Source organism: Haemaphysalis longicornis, unplaced genomic scaffold (assembly GCF_048455015.1).
Source record: "Haemaphysalis longicornis isolate Haplotype H1 unplaced genomic scaffold, Haemaphysalis longicornis Haplotype H1 scaffold_1, whole genome shotgun sequence".
In the NCBI taxonomy this organism is placed as follows: domain Eukaryota; kingdom Metazoa; phylum Arthropoda; class Arachnida; order Ixodida; family Ixodidae; genus Haemaphysalis; species Haemaphysalis longicornis.
In genome coordinates, this window is record NW_027526203.1 from 57,807,658 (window position 1) to 57,827,080 (window position 19,423).

The 19,423-nt window shown below is 50.2% G+C and overlaps 1 protein-coding gene across 1 annotated transcript in view; it reads left to right on the top strand.

Annotated features, from left to right (window-relative positions):
- The window catches only part of LOC144176516 (tolloid-like protein 2), a 72,516-nt gene that overhangs the window by 14,790 nt on the left and 38,303 nt on the right, over window positions 1-19,423 (top strand). The window contains exons 5-7 of the mRNA XM_077705216.1: window positions 998-1,136; window positions 4,123-4,247; window positions 12,080-12,199. Coding sequence (XP_077561342.1) covers window positions 998-1,136; window positions 4,123-4,247; window positions 12,080-12,199 — 384 coding nt within the window. The remainder of the gene's footprint in view (window positions 1-997; window positions 1,137-4,122; window positions 4,248-12,079; window positions 12,200-19,423) is intronic.

Consider the following 19,423-nt stretch of genomic DNA (forward strand, 5'->3'; position numbering starts at 1 on the left):
TCCACAAAACGTCCCGTTGCTTGTAGAACATGAAGTTTCATTGCGGGCTTAGCCTGTTGTTTTCTGAGGAGACTAAACTGGGCGAACTGTGTCTATTTAAAGAACGCCGGAGGCAGGGTAAGTGCACGTTCTTCGTGACCCATGCTCGGCCTTTCGTTCGATGCGGGATGGGCGCGGTATATATATAGTTCATTTCACAAGCTGCCTGCAGCACTGTGGAGGCTACATTGTTGTCAACAGTCCACCCACTGAGGGCGCCTAACTCACCGTGAAGGGGGCCTTGAAAGGACATTTCCGTCTCCCATCTCGGCAGGTATAGAACCGCGAGGCCCCGCGCCTATTCTCGCTTTCCTTCACGGAGAGTTAGGCGCCCTCAGTGGGCGGACTGTTGACAACAACGTGGCCTCCACAGTGCTGCATGCCGCTTCTGCAATGAATAATAGTATACCGTTGGCATCCGGGTGTGTGTACGTGTGCAACGCGGCGTATCCTTTGAATATATCTTTAAGAGCCAACCGTCGCATTCACTGCAAGAAATAGGCTTGTCAAGCGATGTAAAAGGATGCCGCAGTGCTGTAACAACACAAAGACCAGACTGTTAGAAAGCTAGGGGAGGAATATTATATCAATCGAAAGATGAGACTCATCTCAGCAAAACCTATTTCCCTTCGTAATTAAAAGGGTGTGGCTAATCAGTTCTATAATTGTGTAACCTTTGTGGTTTCTTGTATAAATTTCGAGTGCGTCAAGAAATCCTCCAGCTAAGGGTCTGCGCTTGCTTCGTATTCCTTGCTCTCGTCCCGCGTTGCTGTTAAGTATCTCTACATCCGTTTACCGGTATACTAGGCGCTTCAGTGGGACGTTGTTATGATCATCTTGCTACTCAGCGTCGTCAGTGGAGTAGCCTTGCGAATTCTTTTGTTGGTTAACGTACCCGCTCGAACGAAGAAAGAAAACAATTTCCTTCTTGTCCTCTTGCTTGTTCCAATCACCGCAGACAAAGCGCTGGGCATGCCGTGCACGTACGAGTTCTGCGACCAGAGCGGGGTGTTCTACAGCCAGGGCTTCCCCGGACCCTACCCGAACCAGATGTCGTGCACCTACCGCGTCATCGCCGCAGCGCCCGACAGGTGCAGGTGAGCGTCGAACACGCACTGAAGTCCCGTCCTCACGCCCAAATGAGAAGTGATGGGATCTCCACGCTCTCATTGCCGGCACTTTGAGGCATTGCACAACAGCAAGAATACAAAGCGGGGGAAGGAAAAGGAAACTGACCGAAACCTGGATATTGAATTTAAAGGAGACGCGTGCCAAGTTTTGAAGTTATGAATGTGCCGATCTGGGGTCAATAAACACTAGCTGTCAATAAAACTTTCCTTCCAGTGTAGGTGGGAAAATCCAGATTCCGGCCCTTTTTTTTTTTGCGCCGCTAAATGTCGCGCTTGCTGCTATCTCCAATGAATCTGCAGTGGGAGCACGGGATAGTTCCTTCCGAAAAGGAAAACTGGAAATAGGAAAAAGGAAGTCTGCATTCGTGGCGTAAACCAAGTAGAAGCACAGTATGCCACAGCTGTCTTGTTCGCGAGGACCAACGACAGTGTTTAGGACTGAAGCACGTCAACCTTTATGACTGACGGCAAACGTTTAGGCTGGAACGAGTGAACGCTGTTAAGTGCTTGTTAGAGGAGGAGAACAGCTGGCCGAGAATACCGGACCCCGACGCAAAAACAACAAATGCAGGAAGTGCAAAAATGACTTAAATGCAGCTTGGCGAATAATCCACAGATACGTGCAAATCAGCCACAAGAGTGAGAACACATTATCTGTAGTCGGCCGAGCACTGTTGCAATAGGCACTCAAACGATCCCTATATGTAAAAACAGATCAAACATGTACTAAAATACTGCACGCTATTTTACAGGCGCTGCTTTACACAGTTTATTTACACGGTTCTTGTAAAATATGGCAGGGGGCTGTAACCCTTCTGGTCACTACTTCTGGTTCCGCTATTGCCTCTTAAACTGCACTCCTGCATGCGCAAACGGAGCAGTTGCGCTTGGCATGCAAGTGCTCGGCCATCACGCGCTTTCCGGTGATGGCGCGCACGTAGCCGCCTTGCCATCTTATGCATATCCTACGTCCGGTCACCGTTTACTTGGCACCGAATCGGGTTTCAGCCCAGGCGCCGATGGGTGTGGCTGAATGCTAATACGCCAATGTAAATCCGTCTTGCCAGAGTCCAATCATTGCTATCAGCCTCTGTTGTTCAGGGACAGCCGATGCTGTGAAGGTAGTCCGTAGAATTTCATTGCCGCATTCGAGGTCACAACGCACCATACAAAAAAATTGGTGTAGTAAGAGCTGAGTTGAGGCGGCCGAGAGTTCTTATGGTGAGCTCCTAAGGAACCATGAAGACGAACAAAAGTTTGGTTGGACTTCCTTGTCTTGACAGCAGCGTTACCAATTTTTTCGCAAACTTGAAATCAGTAATCGAACCCGCCGCTGTGGCTCAGTGGCTAAGGCGTTGCGCTGCTGAGCACCAGGTCGCGGGTTCGATTCCCGGCCGCGGCGGCCGCTTTTCTGATGGAGGCGAAAAGCGAAAACGCCCGTGTGTACGAGACTTCGGCGCACGATAAAGATCCCCAGGTGGTCAAAATTAATCCGGAGCCCTCCACTACGGCGCGCCTCATCGCCTGCGTTGCGTCGGCGCGTTAAACCCCAGAATCAATCAATCAATCAATCAGTAATCGAGATATCAGAGAAAGCACATGAAACAGTGGCGACCCCACCAGCCACTGTCCGGTAGTTTCTCTGTGGCGTGACAGAACCATGTTTGTGCGATTGGCGGCAGGGTTCAGCTTAGTCGTGTCACTTCAATGCTGGGCTGCAGTGATAACTGTTTTTAGTGCTGGGAAATATTACGTCACCCCTGCCCATATTACGCCAGCGCAGAGCGAGATTTCAAAGTTTTTCTATTTTCCTCGTGCTGGAAAATTGCGAGAAAACGCCACCGGACGCCACCGGTGAACGCCACCGGACCAAGCTTGAGCTTGGTTCGGCTGCGTTCGCAAAATGTGCTCGCAAGAAAATACCAATAAAAAATACCGAGCGCACGTGCGCGTGCGCCACGTGAGGAGCTCGGAAAAAATACCAAGAAAACAGTTTACGTCCCTCCGCACCTCAAACGGGGAGCACAGTACAGTTCGCGCTACAGACGCCGAGTTCGCCGGTTTAGCGCGGGCTAACGGGGTGCACTTTGAGAGAAATGTGAAAGCCTGCGGACAAAAACGACCCGGGCCTGCCACTCATGTAGAGCTTTCAGGGACAAGTTCGGAAATCCTCGTGAGGGGCAACAGCAGGGTCTCCGAAGAAGCAAGAGAGGCCGCAAGCCTGCTGTGTCTCCAGCCATGACAATTTTTTTTCGGTAAAAAATTCTTTTATTCGGCTTACACACCGGACATTATTTCTAAATGAACAAGAAATCAGGCTTCGGCATCTAAATGTACCTTCTGTGCAGCACATACTATCCCCAATCTCTTTCATCTAATTTGGTCTTGTTCAGCATTCTCAAGGGGCAGAGCGCAACTCGTAGATTTTCAGGCAGCCCCGCATACACTAATAGCGCACTTGCACCTTATTAGAGGCAACCACACACCTTTGAAAGGGTAGCAGACTTTGCTGTACAAAGTGGTCTGTACAGAGTGGTATAGTGTCGTAGTGATTTCCACCTTTTTTTTCAACTGGTCGTGCACCTGACTGTACTCTGCTCCACACCCCAACTACCAGTACCTATCAAACCTTGCCTGCAGCTAACCGGAACATGAACTCTAAACAACGTCATTATTTGTCATCCCCTTTTCTCCCCCCCCCCCCCCAGGGCCTCAGGCCTCTTCCTAAATGAAGATTATTCATTCATTCATTTTCGGTAAAGAAACAACAGGGCCACCAGAGCCCTGCTGTTTCTCCACCACTGCCTGGGTAAAAACCACCTTTCGTGGCTGGAGCGAGTTAGCTCAGCTTGTGGATTGAAATTTATTGGAAGATTATTGGAGCAGAAAAGGAATCTGTATTGGCAAGACGCTAACCTTAAGCGAACCGCGTCCCTTTCTCTCTCCGGTGCAGGGTAGAGCTATCGTTCATCCAGTTCAATCTGCACTCGAACAACCGGCCCGACGGGCAATGCGGCGCCGACTTTATGGAGATCAACGGGGTCCGTTACTGCAACCGCCAGCTCGAGGGACAGATTCGTGAGTATCCACCCCGTTGAGGGGTTTGCGTCGTATTTATTCTTTTGTGTGTTGCGAGGATCAAGGAATAACACGCTTTTGTAAGGTATCCTCAAAAATTGTTGACGACGTCACGAAAAAGCGGTACTTGAATGAGGCAGGCATCGGGAAGAGATAAGTTTTATGAAAATGCTCTGCTGAAAACATTGAGAAGGCGTAAACAAGTAAACAAATGAAATAAGTACCTTTCCAAATACAAGGTGGCTGACGGTGCAATATCGATGCTGAGTTGATGGAAAGCGAGTTAGAGGAACGAAGCTCCAAGTAGGGATCGTGCAGGAGGCACGAGAGCGGTCTCGCACACGTTAAAGGAAAAGCATTAAAGCTTTAAATTAATTAATTAAAACTGAAATAAAAGCGAGTGCCACTGATCACTAAGTAATGCTTTCTAGAAGACGATTTACACTGAATCCTACCTTTGTCTGAATGACGAAACACAAAGGAACCAAAGTTTGATGCAGTAAAGTATTTGTATTGCCTATTTATTATTACCAGCACAATACCAATTCCATACCAATACCAATTTCAGTTGAGCTTGTGAATGGGTTCGGCCTAGGCGCACGGAGGAAGGGCGGCCGCATTGTACTTTGACAAATCATGTCGAAAACACCAGGAAACATCCTCATAGCCGAATGGCAACGCTTCCTATGTGTAGTCTAAACGCGCAAGGAGGAGGTGTCACTTTATCTAGCCTTAAGCGCGCGACAAATGTACGACTGGTGCACGCGATTCGCGTGCGACTGATCGTTACGATCGATCGTTAGGACCTGTTTAGGCGTCGTTCGCTGGTTAGAGGAGGCTCACGACGCACGACTGGCAAGCCAGATGCAGTCGTGCCATCGTTGCGATGGTCGTGAAGCCACAGCCAATGAGAACCCGCTGATCCCACAACCGGCTTGCGTTGATCGGGTCGGCTCGGGTGATGGGAACTTTAGGCTTAGCATCCTGGCGGATATTTGATCGCCGCTATCTGTGCAGCTGCGAATGACAATCATTAACACAACTTTTCGCCACACTATCATCCCCTTTCTCTCATGTTGAACTTTATTTAAACTATAACTGCCGTTTGAGCGATCGGTGACCAAGACATTTGCGTAGCCTGTTTCGATGCTTCCGCGCAGGTATCGCCATCTCTCGGCCGCTCAGCGCACCACGTGCCGCGGCGATCAGTCAGCGTAGGCTGGCATCGTGGCAGATATCTGATCGCCGCTTTTAAAATAAGCCCTGACAACAATCCCTAGCACAATTTTTCACCACACTAACACCTACTTTCCCACAATAACACCTGCTTTTTAGCGATGAGATTGATTCAGAAGAACAGCGACAAGCGGTTGCTACCGTGGTCTGCGCCGGTTCGAGCCGCTGAGTGTGCCGAGCTGGCAGGCGTGGCCGGCGTGTGCGCGGACTGTTTCCGAAGGCAGAAAACGCTTCACGATTGGCTGCTTTATCCATTTCTGCGAACAAACGCGCGGAATCTACAAATTCAGCTCAGTGATCGTGTCGTAGTTTACCATGGAGCAAAAACAGTGGGCGGAGCGACGCCGACGACGCATCGCTTGCGCGCATCGGGTCATGTGTCTCAAATTCACGCGTTCGACTAGTCGTGGCGACAGTCGTAACGATCAGTCGCATGCAAATCGCGTGTACCAATCGTACACGCTGGACACATGTACGATTGGTACACGCGATTTGCATTCGACTGATCCGGCGATCTAAATCGGCCGGAGTGCGCCTAAACAGGGAGACAACCATGGAGCAAAAACAGTGGGCGGCGAGACGCCGATGACGCACCGCTATGGTGTCTGGAAGGGGAAGTGTGACGGGCGGAAGCGAATAGCTGCACAGATCAGCTATTACGGCTCCTAGGTTGCGCCACAATGGAGGAGGGGAGCTAGCGCTAGCGCCGATACGCTGCCGCCGAAAGTACGCAGTGCCAGCGGTTGGCATTGCGTTTCTTCCGAAATCGCCCTTGATAGGCGGAAATTTGATTTGTGTCCGTAAATATGCTACGCAAAAAGGGTGCAAGCAGTTCCTCAATTGAAGAAACGACTAAAAGGACGATGTAATTTGGAACTGGCGCTGACACATGTTGCGTGCAGACGGCTTCGTTGCTACGCTGGTTCTTTCGCGTCTTTCGGCACCTAAGCAGACGAGCTCCTTTCATTGTCCAGAGCTAGAAAGGCTGTCTGTTCGATGCAGTCATTCACTAACAATGCTATGGCTAGATATTGATCCAGGTGCATTGGTAACTTCCGCCAGTATTTTATTGCCATATCGCGGCAAAGGCAGTTTTCGTGCGCATGCGGGCGAGCTTGGAACATGAACGCATACTGAATGATGAAAATAGCGCAAAAAGAAGACGGGCCCCATAACTTAGACGAGAGCTATCTTGTCTGCGTCGTGAGAATGCCTCGGAGGCATTGGCGGAGGCATTGGTCGTGCTGTCGGTCTTCCTTCCGCGCTTTTTTTCATCGTGAACGGACACCAACTTCCCCAACTGAGTACTGCACTTTCAAACGTGAATAAGACAATAGAAATGTACACAAAGAAACGCAAACATAGTAGCTTCTGGAGGAGGAATACAAGCAATGTTGAATAACACTTTTAAAGGGCAGTCTTTGCGCCTTCAAAGCGAAATAACCTGGGATAGTATCAACCTTTCCCGGCCTATGATGGAACTTTGCTTTTCGTGTTTCAGCTCTTGATCGCGGTTCATTTGTTACTGATGTACAATTATTTAAAACGAATTGTCTGACATCCAAGAAAACAATTGCAATGTTTACAATAGCAAATGTCGGGGAAATAATTGCAAGTTCGCTGGGAATCAGTATACACCTGCAAAATAAGTACACACAAGCACAATTTGAAGGGCATGTTCCAGTTTATTTCTTGCATACACTTCAATAAAGCATGTAGAGTGCATAAATTTGAAAGCGCAACATCTCCGAAGCTTTAAATGATTTTTCCTCCCGGCCGCGGCGGCCGCTTTTTTGACGGAGGCGCGCAAAGCAAAAAAGCCCGCGCGTTCGAGATATCGGCGCACGTTAAGGATCCCTAGAAGGTCAAAATTAATCCGGAGCCCTCTACTAAGGCGCGCGTGATCGCCTGTGTAGCGTCGGCGTTTAAACCCCGCAATCAATCAATCAAATGCTTTTGCCGGCCGGCGGCTCAACTCTTTCCTTATTCAGGGCCTTACAGTGAGCCTGACAACAGGCTTGGTTGAATTTTAGGCAGCTTAAAGAAGCGATGAATTCATGCACGCTGAACGCATGAAGTTTTATCCTATGAGAAAAACATTGTAAACGCCTCCTATAGCACCAATACAAGCTTGCCGTCCGTGGCTTCGGCGGAATGATGTGCTTGAAGGTTTCGCTACATTCCTGCCAATTTTGATCGAGAAGGAAAACGCACAACGTATATTCAAGACGATAAATACGGTACGCGTACAAAACAGGCAACATTCACATCACAACACCACAGGACAACACGCTCGGCTGAAAGGTGAACACAACGCCGGCGACGCATGCGACGACCCTTCCAAGGCCGCTCCCCTCCCTCGTGCAGCGCCGCTAGCGGACTGCAAGGTTTTCATCGCGTTTCGTGCCGCAGCCAAGCAAGGCGCGCATGTAGCGCCCGTCACACTTCCCCTTCCAGACACCTATAGCACCGCCATGGTGGCTTATCCACCATAGCACCGCACGCTCACTTTGGAGCATGTGTCTCAAATTCACGCGCACGACTAGTCGTGGCGACTGTCGTAACGATCAGTCGCATGCGACTTATTGTTACGACGGTCGCACAGTGGTGGTTTTGGCGCCGTGCGCTCGCCGGGGGAGGCTCACCGCTCACTACGTGCGACTGGAAAGCCAAATGCGACCGTCCTGTGGCCGCAGCAATGAGAGAATGAAGGTGTCGCCTAAATGACGTCGGTGTGAAAGCTTCTTTCAAAGCCCCGAGGAGGCGCTGGTAGCAGCACTTCCAGTTCCGAGAAATTTGAAGGGCACAGCGCGGGGCCTGCTCCCGCATTTCCGCTGATCCGTTCCTGCGAAAGAAGCAGGGGCTCCCGACACAAGTCCCTACCTACAGCGCATTTTAAAGCAAAGCTTAGCACCACGACCAGCCAATGGTTTCGTCGTGGCGTGCGCCACAAGAAACTTCCAACCAGGCTGAATAAAACTACTAGCACTGCCAGGGATCGAACCTGGGACCGAAGAGAAGCGGAGCGAGATCCCGTCGTCTTAGCGTCTAAGCTGCGCAAACACACGCCGCGGCGGGGAGACCGACGCTGGTGTTTATTCAGCGGCTGTGGAGGGGAAGGGCGCTTTTTGGAGGTGACCACGGAGTAAGATAAATAGGAGCGCCGACTTCGCTCTTTCCGACGGGTCCTTAATGTCCCTTACTCAAGGAGCATAGAGTAGATGACGTGGCGAATGGGCGCGCCATCTACCCCGCGTTCCCCGCGCACCGGAGCCTGCTGACCTTGGCTGGTTCGACGGCGGGACTCCTTCCGTCGGCTTTGTCGTCTGCTTTAGCGGTGGCTCTTTTGGGCCTGTTTTGGCTCAGCTTCGCCTCCATTGCGCGCTTCCTTCGCACGGCTTGGTTAACCTATTCGACAGCACCTCCTGGGTAACCCGGACCTGACAGAATTAAGTGGCCGTACGTCAAAGATATGTTAAGGATTGGTTTGAACGGCGGAAAAAAAATGTACAGACCACTTACAGACATCTTGCCGCTAGAGAAACGCTACCTTTATCCCACTCGTTGCCACGAATGGGACTCCGTTTTCTAAATTGGTGAATACCAATTCGTTTGTGTTTTAACGGGTATTATAAAAGGCGAAAGGAGCAAGTGCTTCTGATAAATTGCGATTATAAAAGTTCCCTCAGGTTTCTCGCAATTCTCAAACTTACTGAACTGATTTCTTTAAATCGGTATAAATGGGAATCACTAAGCTCACATGCCGAATTGTTTCGGTGTCATCGCTTGTGTTGCGCGGTGGTGTTGCCCCGAGCTAGCACATCAGAATGGCTAGATTCCGCTGTCTCACCCTTCGAAAGACGCTCCTCTCCGTTTTGTACAGCGGCGGCGTCCGCCGCTCTAGCCCGGCCGTGGCCTACACTGCTACGTTCGGGACGCTGCCCCCGCGAAACCCAGGTAACGACTGGCAGAGTTTCAGGTTTTACCCTGTGTAGAGCCACGTGTGTTAATTCAAGTGACGTCGCATGGGCAATTGTTGGGGGTGTTGTTTACAGCTTTGCTTTCCAACCACCTTCACAGCGCAGACTAGAGCCAATTTTCCCCTTTTTGTTTGCAGACTGGCATTCTTTATGGATTGAAAAGATGGTGTTGTTTTACCCTCTATGAGTCCAGAAACGCGACAGTGTCCCAATTTCTCCCCTTCCCTTGTTCGCCATTATATTTTCCCACAATCCATTCTTGCTTCAAGATTATAAGGGGATACATGCCTGCCTGCTCTGTCGAGTGAAACCTTGCTTGCCTTCCTCATAACACTAGCCGATTCGTACATTCACGTGAACAAGAGGGTGTGATGTATACTGCGAATGCAGTAAGGCGTTAGACTACGTAAATCATGGTCTCTGCTTCCAAAGCTGTCTTCGTGTGATCTGTCTCTTTTTCGTGAGAATTTGGCTAACTACCTGAAAGGTAGGACAAACATATTTTCAGTGCGCTGGCCCCATGTCCCACGGCTTCGCCGGATCATCTGTGGTTCCCCAGGGCTCTATTCTGCATCTTCTACTCTTTAACATATTGGTAATTGCATTGACATTAGCAACGAATATCTGTCTTTTTTCGAAGTTCACAGATGATATAAACTGTATGTGCACCGTGCTATCGCAAGCAGTCTATGCGTAGCTATGAGGCGACAGTGCAATTTCGTCTTGGTGCAAACGTAACTGTCTGAACCTCAACCGTTCAAAGAGTGCCAGTGTTACATATACTCCGAAGAATCCCCCTTTAACTGATGCGTACTACTTTTATTCTCCCCTGATTAAAAGTGTGCGCACAATATGTGATTTCACTGTAATGTTACATTCCAAACTTGAGCTCACAGCACATTCTCTAGCACTGCAATTTTTAGCGAAATATGGGACTTTTTAGGAGAGGATCATACTGTCTAGTGCTATATAATGCCTTATTATTCCCAAGGCGGATGTCCAATTGCATGAGCGCCTCACTTCTGAGTTTGGACAGGGTTCAGAGAATGTTTCCTTGTACGTTCTCTCACCGTTATATCCCGCCAGAAAAATGCGCTTACGATTACGTCCCCCAAGCTACCTAAGCTGGGAGAATTACAATCCCGGTGCAGAAGGCCTGCCTGTTTTTTTTCTATTCAAACGCATTCATACCAAAATCGATAGCCCCGATTTAGTGAGCTCTGGGGCCAAATCCTCGAAAATGACGGCCGTGATTGTAAAATGGTCCGGTATTGGCGTGAGAAAGGCATGTTTTCGTTCGTTTTTGGGCCACTGCGGCGCTGCTGGGGCTGTTGCTGAGAAAAACGACGGCTCGAAACGACGCGACGGTGTGTGGCCTATGGTGGGTTCCTCCAAAAAAGTAAATAAAACAGCTTGTCGCATACAAAAATTGTTGAAGTATCTTACTATACTATAAAACAAGTTTTACAGAGGCATCCACAACAGGGTCAAAGTTAAATGAACTTCAGCATGTTTTGACAGCCATGAGCATAGTATGTACGTACACATGTCAATAAAGACACTGCCTAATACTGCATGCAAAAACAGCATTATAAGACAATAAACGATAGAAATGCAGCTAACCTAACAAAGGTATTTGCATGTGTCAATGCGAGAAAGGTTGTGGTGCGTGTTTGCATATACAGCATGTCCCATCAATGCGTCTTGAGTCGAAGGGCAAACGTTTGGCTCAGACTGCTTGAAGTCACGCATGACCAAACGGAAAGGATACAAACAGCCACCCAACAACGAGCTTACTTTCAGAAAACACCAGAAAAAAATGCTTTCAGAAAACGTAAAAGTAGCAAGAACCAGGTAGCAAGAAAAGTAGCAAGAAAAGTAGCAGGAACCAGCACTTTGCTGGAACAAATTATATGATATGACCTGTGTCCGTAATTTTAATACGCACGTGACCAGGTGACGCAGGTCATTTTTCTGGGTGTTCTTGGTGTTTTTTCCGGTGTGTTCTACAAGTAGAAAAAATGCCTAAGCACACCCACTAGAGTCAAATGAAATGTTAAGTCTGTCAAAATTTTCTCGGCTAAGCTGGAAACGTGCAGGCAGCGAAAAATTCAATGTACAAGCTTACGTCCCGAGCGAGGCTGAAACTTTTTATGAAAGAAAGCTAGGAAAAACACCTTTATTTCTCACTGCCTTAAAATATTTTTTTAAAATTAAAGGTAAAGCCGATTCTTTGAATTCTTTGTGGTCGAGAAGGCTTAGGATTGGCCCTGAAGAATTTGACAGAGTGTACCCGCCTATAAAATACAAAAAATGTGGATTATGCTGTCTCAATTAAAGTGGCTCATTTTTAATATATACAGTTTTGTGGTATACACGTCTGGTCGTTTCCGCCCTAGCCCTTGCTTCAATCGCAGATTTGGACGCGTTCGAGATTTTTGTATTATGTTTTCTTGCTGTTCCCATAATCCAAAACTGCGAATACTCGTCTCCCATTTATGTTTCGGGATGTTCCGAAAGCTGTAGAAAGTTTTCACATCCCCTAAGCATCCTTGAGAGTGGTTTGTCGCCAATCAATGTATACTTTATGCCACACTATTCCCTCCTGGCCCGCAGGCATCCTGGACTTCAGTGGTCCCCGACGCAGCGTGACCATGCACTTCATATCGAACGACCATGACGCGGGTAAAGGATTCCTTGGCTTCTACAAGCAGCTGGGCTGTCCGGTTGAAGACGGTGAGTGGAGGACCATGCAAACGAATACTCTCATAGTAGTGGAATACGTGCCGTGTTTTTCGTATTCTTGTTGTTTGTCCCTACAACCATCAGTACGCATGCGCGTGCCCGGTGCTCTAAGCATTTGCACTTAAAACGAAAGTTCACTGATTTTACGTGATGCAAAGAAAAATGCAGCAGCGCAAGTTCCTTACTTGGCTCGACGAAAAACTTATCAGTGGCTTAACTCGGCCATGCCAGGATATACGTAGCGTGAGCTAAGGTGGAGCTGGTTATTCTTAGCTTTCCTGGTTGTCTAGGGTTAGCTTTATTATAATGCTTACTGCTGCTTCAATGACAACCACACGGTATACGCATTATGTGACACATGTAATTTATCAAGCGGCTCCGCCGCAGCGTCACCAATCGCCCCAGAGATAAGCTGGTTCCACAGGCGCTCGCTGGTGTTGCTGCGACGCACGAGCCATCGGTTCCACACCCGGCCACCCCTCGCATCATCAAGTGGACCAGGCCGCCACGTGCGGAAGGAAGGTCGGCGAAGACGCTGGGTGCGTGGGGTGTGTGAGATACGCCGGGCAGCGAGCAACCTTCTGTGCGCCGTGTGACATCAATGCTCCTCGCGCATGCGCAGCACGGCTCTCCAGGAGCCACGCGAAACTGCTCAGCCTCGGCCAGTGTAGATCACGCTGCAAAATTAAACGTGATTAGAATTGGGGAGCGGCCATGAAGGTGCAACACATATGAGTAGGTGGCTGTTTTGCTTCTACATTTGCTCTCGACGTTGGCTTCGTTGATGTAGCTTCCGCTATCCGGTCGACTTCTGCAATACCGACTCAACCGGGATGTCTACGAGCAACAGGATTCCCTGCTCGGCCTCCTCGTCTTTACTATCCTTGGTCAAATTTAGTCTCCCTCCAGCCAAATTTTTTAACTGAACGTCTGTAGGAAAGTGCGGCAGTTCCATTGTACAGTGCATCGATTTGGCGATGTAGCACACGACATATTGTAGGCTTATTGCTTTTTCTTGGGCTTCATTTCACTTGTTGAGTGTTTAAGTTTAGAGTTTAGAGTTTACGCATTTGCTCCAGCATCTGGCCGCGGCCTCCGCGATCTGCTGCCGGCGGCGCGCCGTTGGTAGCCGATCGCGGTAGTAGCCGACGCCGCGCCGGCGGTAGCCGATCGCGGAGGCCACGATCTGGCTATGTTCTCCCGTGGGAGAGGTCACCTGCTCTTGCAGGGCGATACTGTGAATAGAGGCTTTTGAAGCGTGGGGTGAGCGTTGCGCTGAGCTAGCACGTGTTCTATGACCTAGGTCGGAGTATAGGAATACCTGCTGCTGACGTGTGCCCTGCTGGAGGTGGGCGCTCTTGCGCGAAAGGCTGCGACGCGTAGAAGTTAAGCGAGTTGGTGCTGGCGAGACCGACTGGAGGCGTGTCACGGCATTGTGCATTGTCGCCATTTCTTCCCCCAGGTAGGGATGGCTGTGGCGAAGTTGAGCATTCTCGACAACCACCGGCCGGTTGTTGGGCTATTTAGAAAGGGTACCGGTTACAGTGGATGCCCATGTGGCTCCTTGTGTGGTATGTTGATGTAAAAACTGCTTGGAGGAGTACCTTTTATTTTGCCCTTCCTTCTTCGGCGTGTGGCTTCGGCAGACCTAGCTAATATTGAGGTGGGGTGTATCGTTACAGGCAAAAGAGTGCGTCGTAGAACCACACTCGATATTCTCGCTGTGAGGACGACCGCATTCACTGCACACGTTCTGGGAGGGGCTTAATTTCGCCACGTCGCCGAGGCTGTGGCAGCAATCGGAGCAAACAAGCCTCTTGGGACGGTATTTGTCTGCACGGAGAAGTTTTATACAGTAATTCATGGTTCTGGCAAGAACCGGAGAATTCAAGGTCTGACATGGTCTGCTGGTGTGACTTTGCAATCTTTGGCACTTTTACGATCCCGGCTTGTTCATAACGCTGCCAGCTAAGGACGGTCTCATTGCAATCACACGCGTCGATCTGTATGGCGCCGCGTACAGCATTTTCGTCGCAGGGGATTATATTCATCACTACTTGTATTTTTTTAACTTTTTTCATTCCGGCGGAGGAAGAAATTGTTGGTTTTGGTCAACCTGTGTGCATGCACCTTGACATAGACAGCAATATACGCAACATCGCAAAAGGGACAGCGGCTATATCTGCGAGCGCCGCACTTGGAGCAGTTCGTCCTATTATGGAAGTGGTTGTGTGTCGAGCAATCTGTCTAACGCCAATTTTGGCCAATGGTCGCAGCTGCGAGGTGCCTCTGAACCGACTGACCCTGTCTTCTTGTGTTGATCTTCTCTTCTTCAGCGGCCGGGGACGCTGCCAGCAAGCAATCTCCAGCCTCGCCTATTTCAGTAACGTCCGAATCTTGCCTAGAGTCAGCAGTGAGATCGGCGTCCATGTTGTCGTCCTTGTTCGTAAGGCTCTGATGGAGAGGCGGTTGGTAGGAAGTCCGATCGATTGCCGCTGATTTTGAATGCCACAAATTCCAAAAGGTACCTGCTGTGAAGTGGACACATTTCATTGGCTGTAGCCGGTGCATCCTCGTTGGGGGGCAGAACTGGTTTGTCATCCGCACCGGCCGCCGGGAGGACGGTAGCTGCTGCCGGTGGCGAGCTGGTGGACGTGAAACCCGCAGTTCTAGGCTAAGGAGCGTCTTCGTTGGTATCCAGGTCGATTTGGACGGTTTCGGCCGCCGTTTTTTAATAGATAGCGACACAGATGAGTTAGTCAGGAGGCAGAACTTGTGGAAATAACAGGTGTTGTCCAGAATAGTACGTCGCGTCAAATATCGATGACGCCAGGACGACCACCATCATCATTATGACAGAAGGCTAGCAAAGCAAGCTTCTCTGTGGAGCTGGGCGGTGTGCACACTGCTGGAAGCCTACGGTGCGCGCCATCTCTCAGGGCCGTGAGCTCTGATAAACGGTCCTTCGGCGTACCCCCTCGGGCATCCTCAACATAGTGTTAGAAGTGGCCGTATTTCAACGGTTTCACGAGCGCCGGTAGTTTCACCCAATACGCCAGTCACGAAACAACCGCAGCAGCTGCTCACTCAGCTACGCCCACCATCACCGCTGGACCTCGACAACCGCGCCTCTTGGACTTTGTGGCTGCTCCAGTAGGAAAATGACGCTTTCCCCACTGCCCACTACATAGCAACGCCGATGGTTCATATGCGTTTCACTTTAGTGTATTCGTCCGCAAGAACATGTCGCACTGGCCGAGCTTAAGGACAATGCCACCGTCAGGAAGGCATTCATTCACCGCCTAAGGAGCTGTACGAAAGGGCCCGGTTTCGCCGCCGTGCCTAACAGCGGAGTGAAACTGCCGACCATCTTCATGGCTCTTCAATGGTAAAACGCTGTAATTACGCGTCGCAGGAAGCCGGGTCTGCGACTGCTTTGTCCTCAGCTTGCTCTGCCGCAACCTCTCTGATAAACTTTGCCGAAGTCCGAAGTTTTGCCGATGTCCGAAGCTCACCTTGAAAGAAGCCCTTAGTAAGCTCGTCAACACGAAGACGCAGAAAACGAGCGCCGGGCAAGGGACTCGGCAGATTCGCCTCAGCTGGCCGTCGACGCCGCACGATTTTGTAAGGGAAAAGCAGGTCGCTGGACAGACCCAACCGGTGGTTATTTCTGCGGGCGTTCTTCGCACGTGCGTGCAGACTGTCCGGTCTGACATGTTCCCTGCAATTTCTACAGCAATAAGGGTCATTTTGAAATTGTCTGCATGATGAAAAAATGCAACTCCAAGCGCATACAATCTTCAGCAAGCTCCGTTGAGCCTCATGCCTTGGCAGAGAATCATCTGAACGCAAAGTTCGTCCAAGCACTCGCGATAGGCTGCCCACTGTTGTTCGTGGGCTCGGGCGCCAAAGTTCCCATCCAAAGATCATTTTCCTGCGTTCCCCGAAACCTTCATGCCCTAAAGGCGAGCTCAAAGGTCCCGGTAACAATACGTTGCCTGTCCTGGGTACATAACAAGCCACTTTCACGTGTAAAGGCAAGTCCGTGGTGCAGAAACTGTTCTGGCGGCCAAAACGGTTCCCTTGCTAGGCTTCCCTACAATTCAGGCCCTCGGTGTATTCAAGTTCTTTTAACATGTCTCAGGCTCACAGGAGCCGTCCGGAGAGCTGCTCTTAGACCCCGGCCTCTTCGAGAGCCTGTCAACGTTGCCGAAGCCTAGACGATCCGTATGACACCCGTGGCGACGCCATTTTCGCTAAGTGCACCTAGACGTCTTCCTTAACCTCTTCATTAGCCCATAAAGAAAAAGTCAATAGGGTGGAATCATAGGGGCTTCTCCGCCTCATTTACACTCCGAGAGAGTGAAGGGCTGAACTGGTAGTTGTACCGAAAGGCAATGGAAATTACAGATTGCAGGATCTGCGTAGATCCCTTTCAGATTGGGGAAGCAGTTCTTCAGGACCGCCACACCCTACTGTCTATAGAACAATGCCTAGATTTGCTTGGAGATGCAAAGTTTTTTCTAAGCTGGATGCTAAGTAAAGTTTGAACTACGTCAAGCTGTCCCCACAGTCGCAGTTGTACACAACGTTCATTAGCCTTCTGGTCGCTTCTGCTTTCTCTCGCTGCAATGCGGCCTTGCATCTGCATCTGAATATTTCCAGAAACCAATGTCCCGGATACTCGAGGGCCAGGCCGGCATATTATGATCGACGACGTCCTTGTTTTCGGCAAGATTCGTAAAGATCATCAACACCTCCAGCATGTCCTCGCACGGTTCTACAAAGGGGGCATCACGCTCAACCATGATAAATGTTCCTTCGGAAGCAAGTGTTAAGCTATAGAGTCGTAGTAAGCGCTAAAGCGATTTCACCCCACCCCAATAAACCAGCAGCCATCAAGCGTATGCCATATTCTGAAGGTCTCTCTTGCGTTCGTCGTCTACTCTTACTTGTTAATCATGTCGGACGTTTATTGCCTAATATCTTTGACGCCGCTTCTGCTATTCGAATCCAGCTGCTAAAAGGCCATAAATGGCCGTGTGACCCCGCGCAGTTGACTGCTTTCGTGAAGCCTGAAGAACAGCTTTACTTTGAAAGGTGCGTCGCGATATACAGCACCCAGTACAAGACGATGGTTTCGGCTGATGCAAACTATTTTGACCTAGGAGCCGTGCTTCTGCAAAAGAAACCAACAGGAGAGCGTCGAGAAGTTGCCTTCACTCCAAGATCGCTCACGTCGGGGCAAACCCGATATAGTCAAACTGAAAAGGAAGCGTTGGCAGCTAGCTTGGCAGTGCAGAGGTTATACCAGTATGCCCGTGGTCTGACCTTCGCCCTAGAGACGCACCATCAGGCTCTCGTTACGCTTTTAGGCAACATAGAAATCGACCTCTTGCCACCACAAATTCAGCGCTTCCGCCTGAGGCTAATAAGCTACCAGTAGCAGCTACTCCGTGCACCCGGAGAACTCTTAGTTACAGCAGACACATTCTCTCGAGCACATGTCGTCCCTCCTTTGTTGCAGCAAGCCGACCAGATGGAACTCTATGCGCAATAAATCGTCGACCCCTTGCCAGGCCTAGTCGTCACACGACTTGATGATCTGCGCCAGGCCCAAGTAGCTGATGGCGAGGGCGACCTTCTCAAGGGGTACTGCACCAAGGATTGTCCCAGACAGTCTCGGTTGGATCTTCATCTGAAAAAGTACTGGCAACGTAGAGGGGACATCTGTAAGTGACGGTTTGCTTCTGAAGCATCGTCGTACACACCTGTCAGCAGCGGAATATGTTGTGACCACTCTATAAAGCACATCAAGTGCTCAAGGGAACAACCATTTCAAAGCTGTGGCACCAGAGTCAGTATGATGGCCCACCATCAACAGCCAAATCGAAAACACGGTCTCCTGTTGCTTCAAATGTTCTGAGACACGTGTACACCTGTCAAAACCCATGATGGCTTCCGTCATGCCAAGTGTTCTTTGGGCCGACCTCTTGGGGCCGACCTCTGCCATCTGAAGGCCAAGGACTATATTTTTCTTGTTCACTACAGGTCCAGATTCCCAGAGGTCATCAGCCTTGATCAACATCATCAGCAGCAACAGTAATCACAGCCATAAAAAGGAGTTTTAGCGCTCCATGGTATGCCCAACCTACTGCGTACTGACAATGGTACACAATTTGCGGCCATGGAATTCACGAACTTTGCACTGTCCTACGGCTTACATCACGTCACCAGTAGTAATCGGTTCCCGCAGTCAAATGGGGAGGGGGAGTGAATGGTCCGAACCGTCAACCTTCTAGGCAAGCCCAAAGACCCGTACCCGGCCCTGGCCTATCGAGACACACGGAGCGTCAATGAAGCTAGCCCTGCCCAGCTGTTAGTGGTGTTGCGGATCTGGTAGCGTAACCGGTGATGGCGTACGTTGGTCCGGAGTTTGGGCAAACATTAGGGCCGAGTAGGGCGAAGAAAGAAGCTTTATGTACACATTTTTACATAGCGTTTGACTCAGTGAACAGGGTTCTGCGCTTCTGCGCGCGCGCGAGATTAATTAACCAGTTTGAGTCCGCCCCCTTTCATCCTTTATCCCGCTGCTTTCAGGAACGCACCAATGGCACCAATCACGAAAATTCGTGGCACTGAAATTGACGTTCACACACTCACAAAGAGAAGACACTTTTCCTCTCGCACAGGTCAGCGTCCGGTTGACTTCGGTGGTGCAATGGTTTAAGTGACAGGAGGACGCCTGGGCCCGCGGTCGGTAATCCGGCGTCGGGTGCTCGTTGAATAGCTGCGTCTCGGACCCACAACAAAGGGGCCCCACGATGCGCCGCTCACAGCTGAAGATTGCCGCCGAAACAGCAATGCTGCACTACGCCTGTGTCAATCCCTCCCTGCAACATTCTCACTCATTGTGACTTGCCTCCCCGGGCGGGCGCTTGGGCTTTCGTGAGGCCGCCGAAAACAGCTTGTGTCCAGCAGCAGCGTCAGTCGCCCCCGCGTCCTTGCGCACAAAGCCCGGTCGCTCCCCGTCGATGAGTGGGGGGGGGGCGACCGGCAACAACCACACGACGGGAGCAGTGGGTGATTGAACCAGATAATATTTCAGACGGTCGTCGCAATGTCAATACGCCGATCATAACAGTGGGTAGACGCCTGCAAACTCGCACACCCAAGGCAAGTAACCAGTTGAAGCCAAGTTGGCGGTTATCGGGG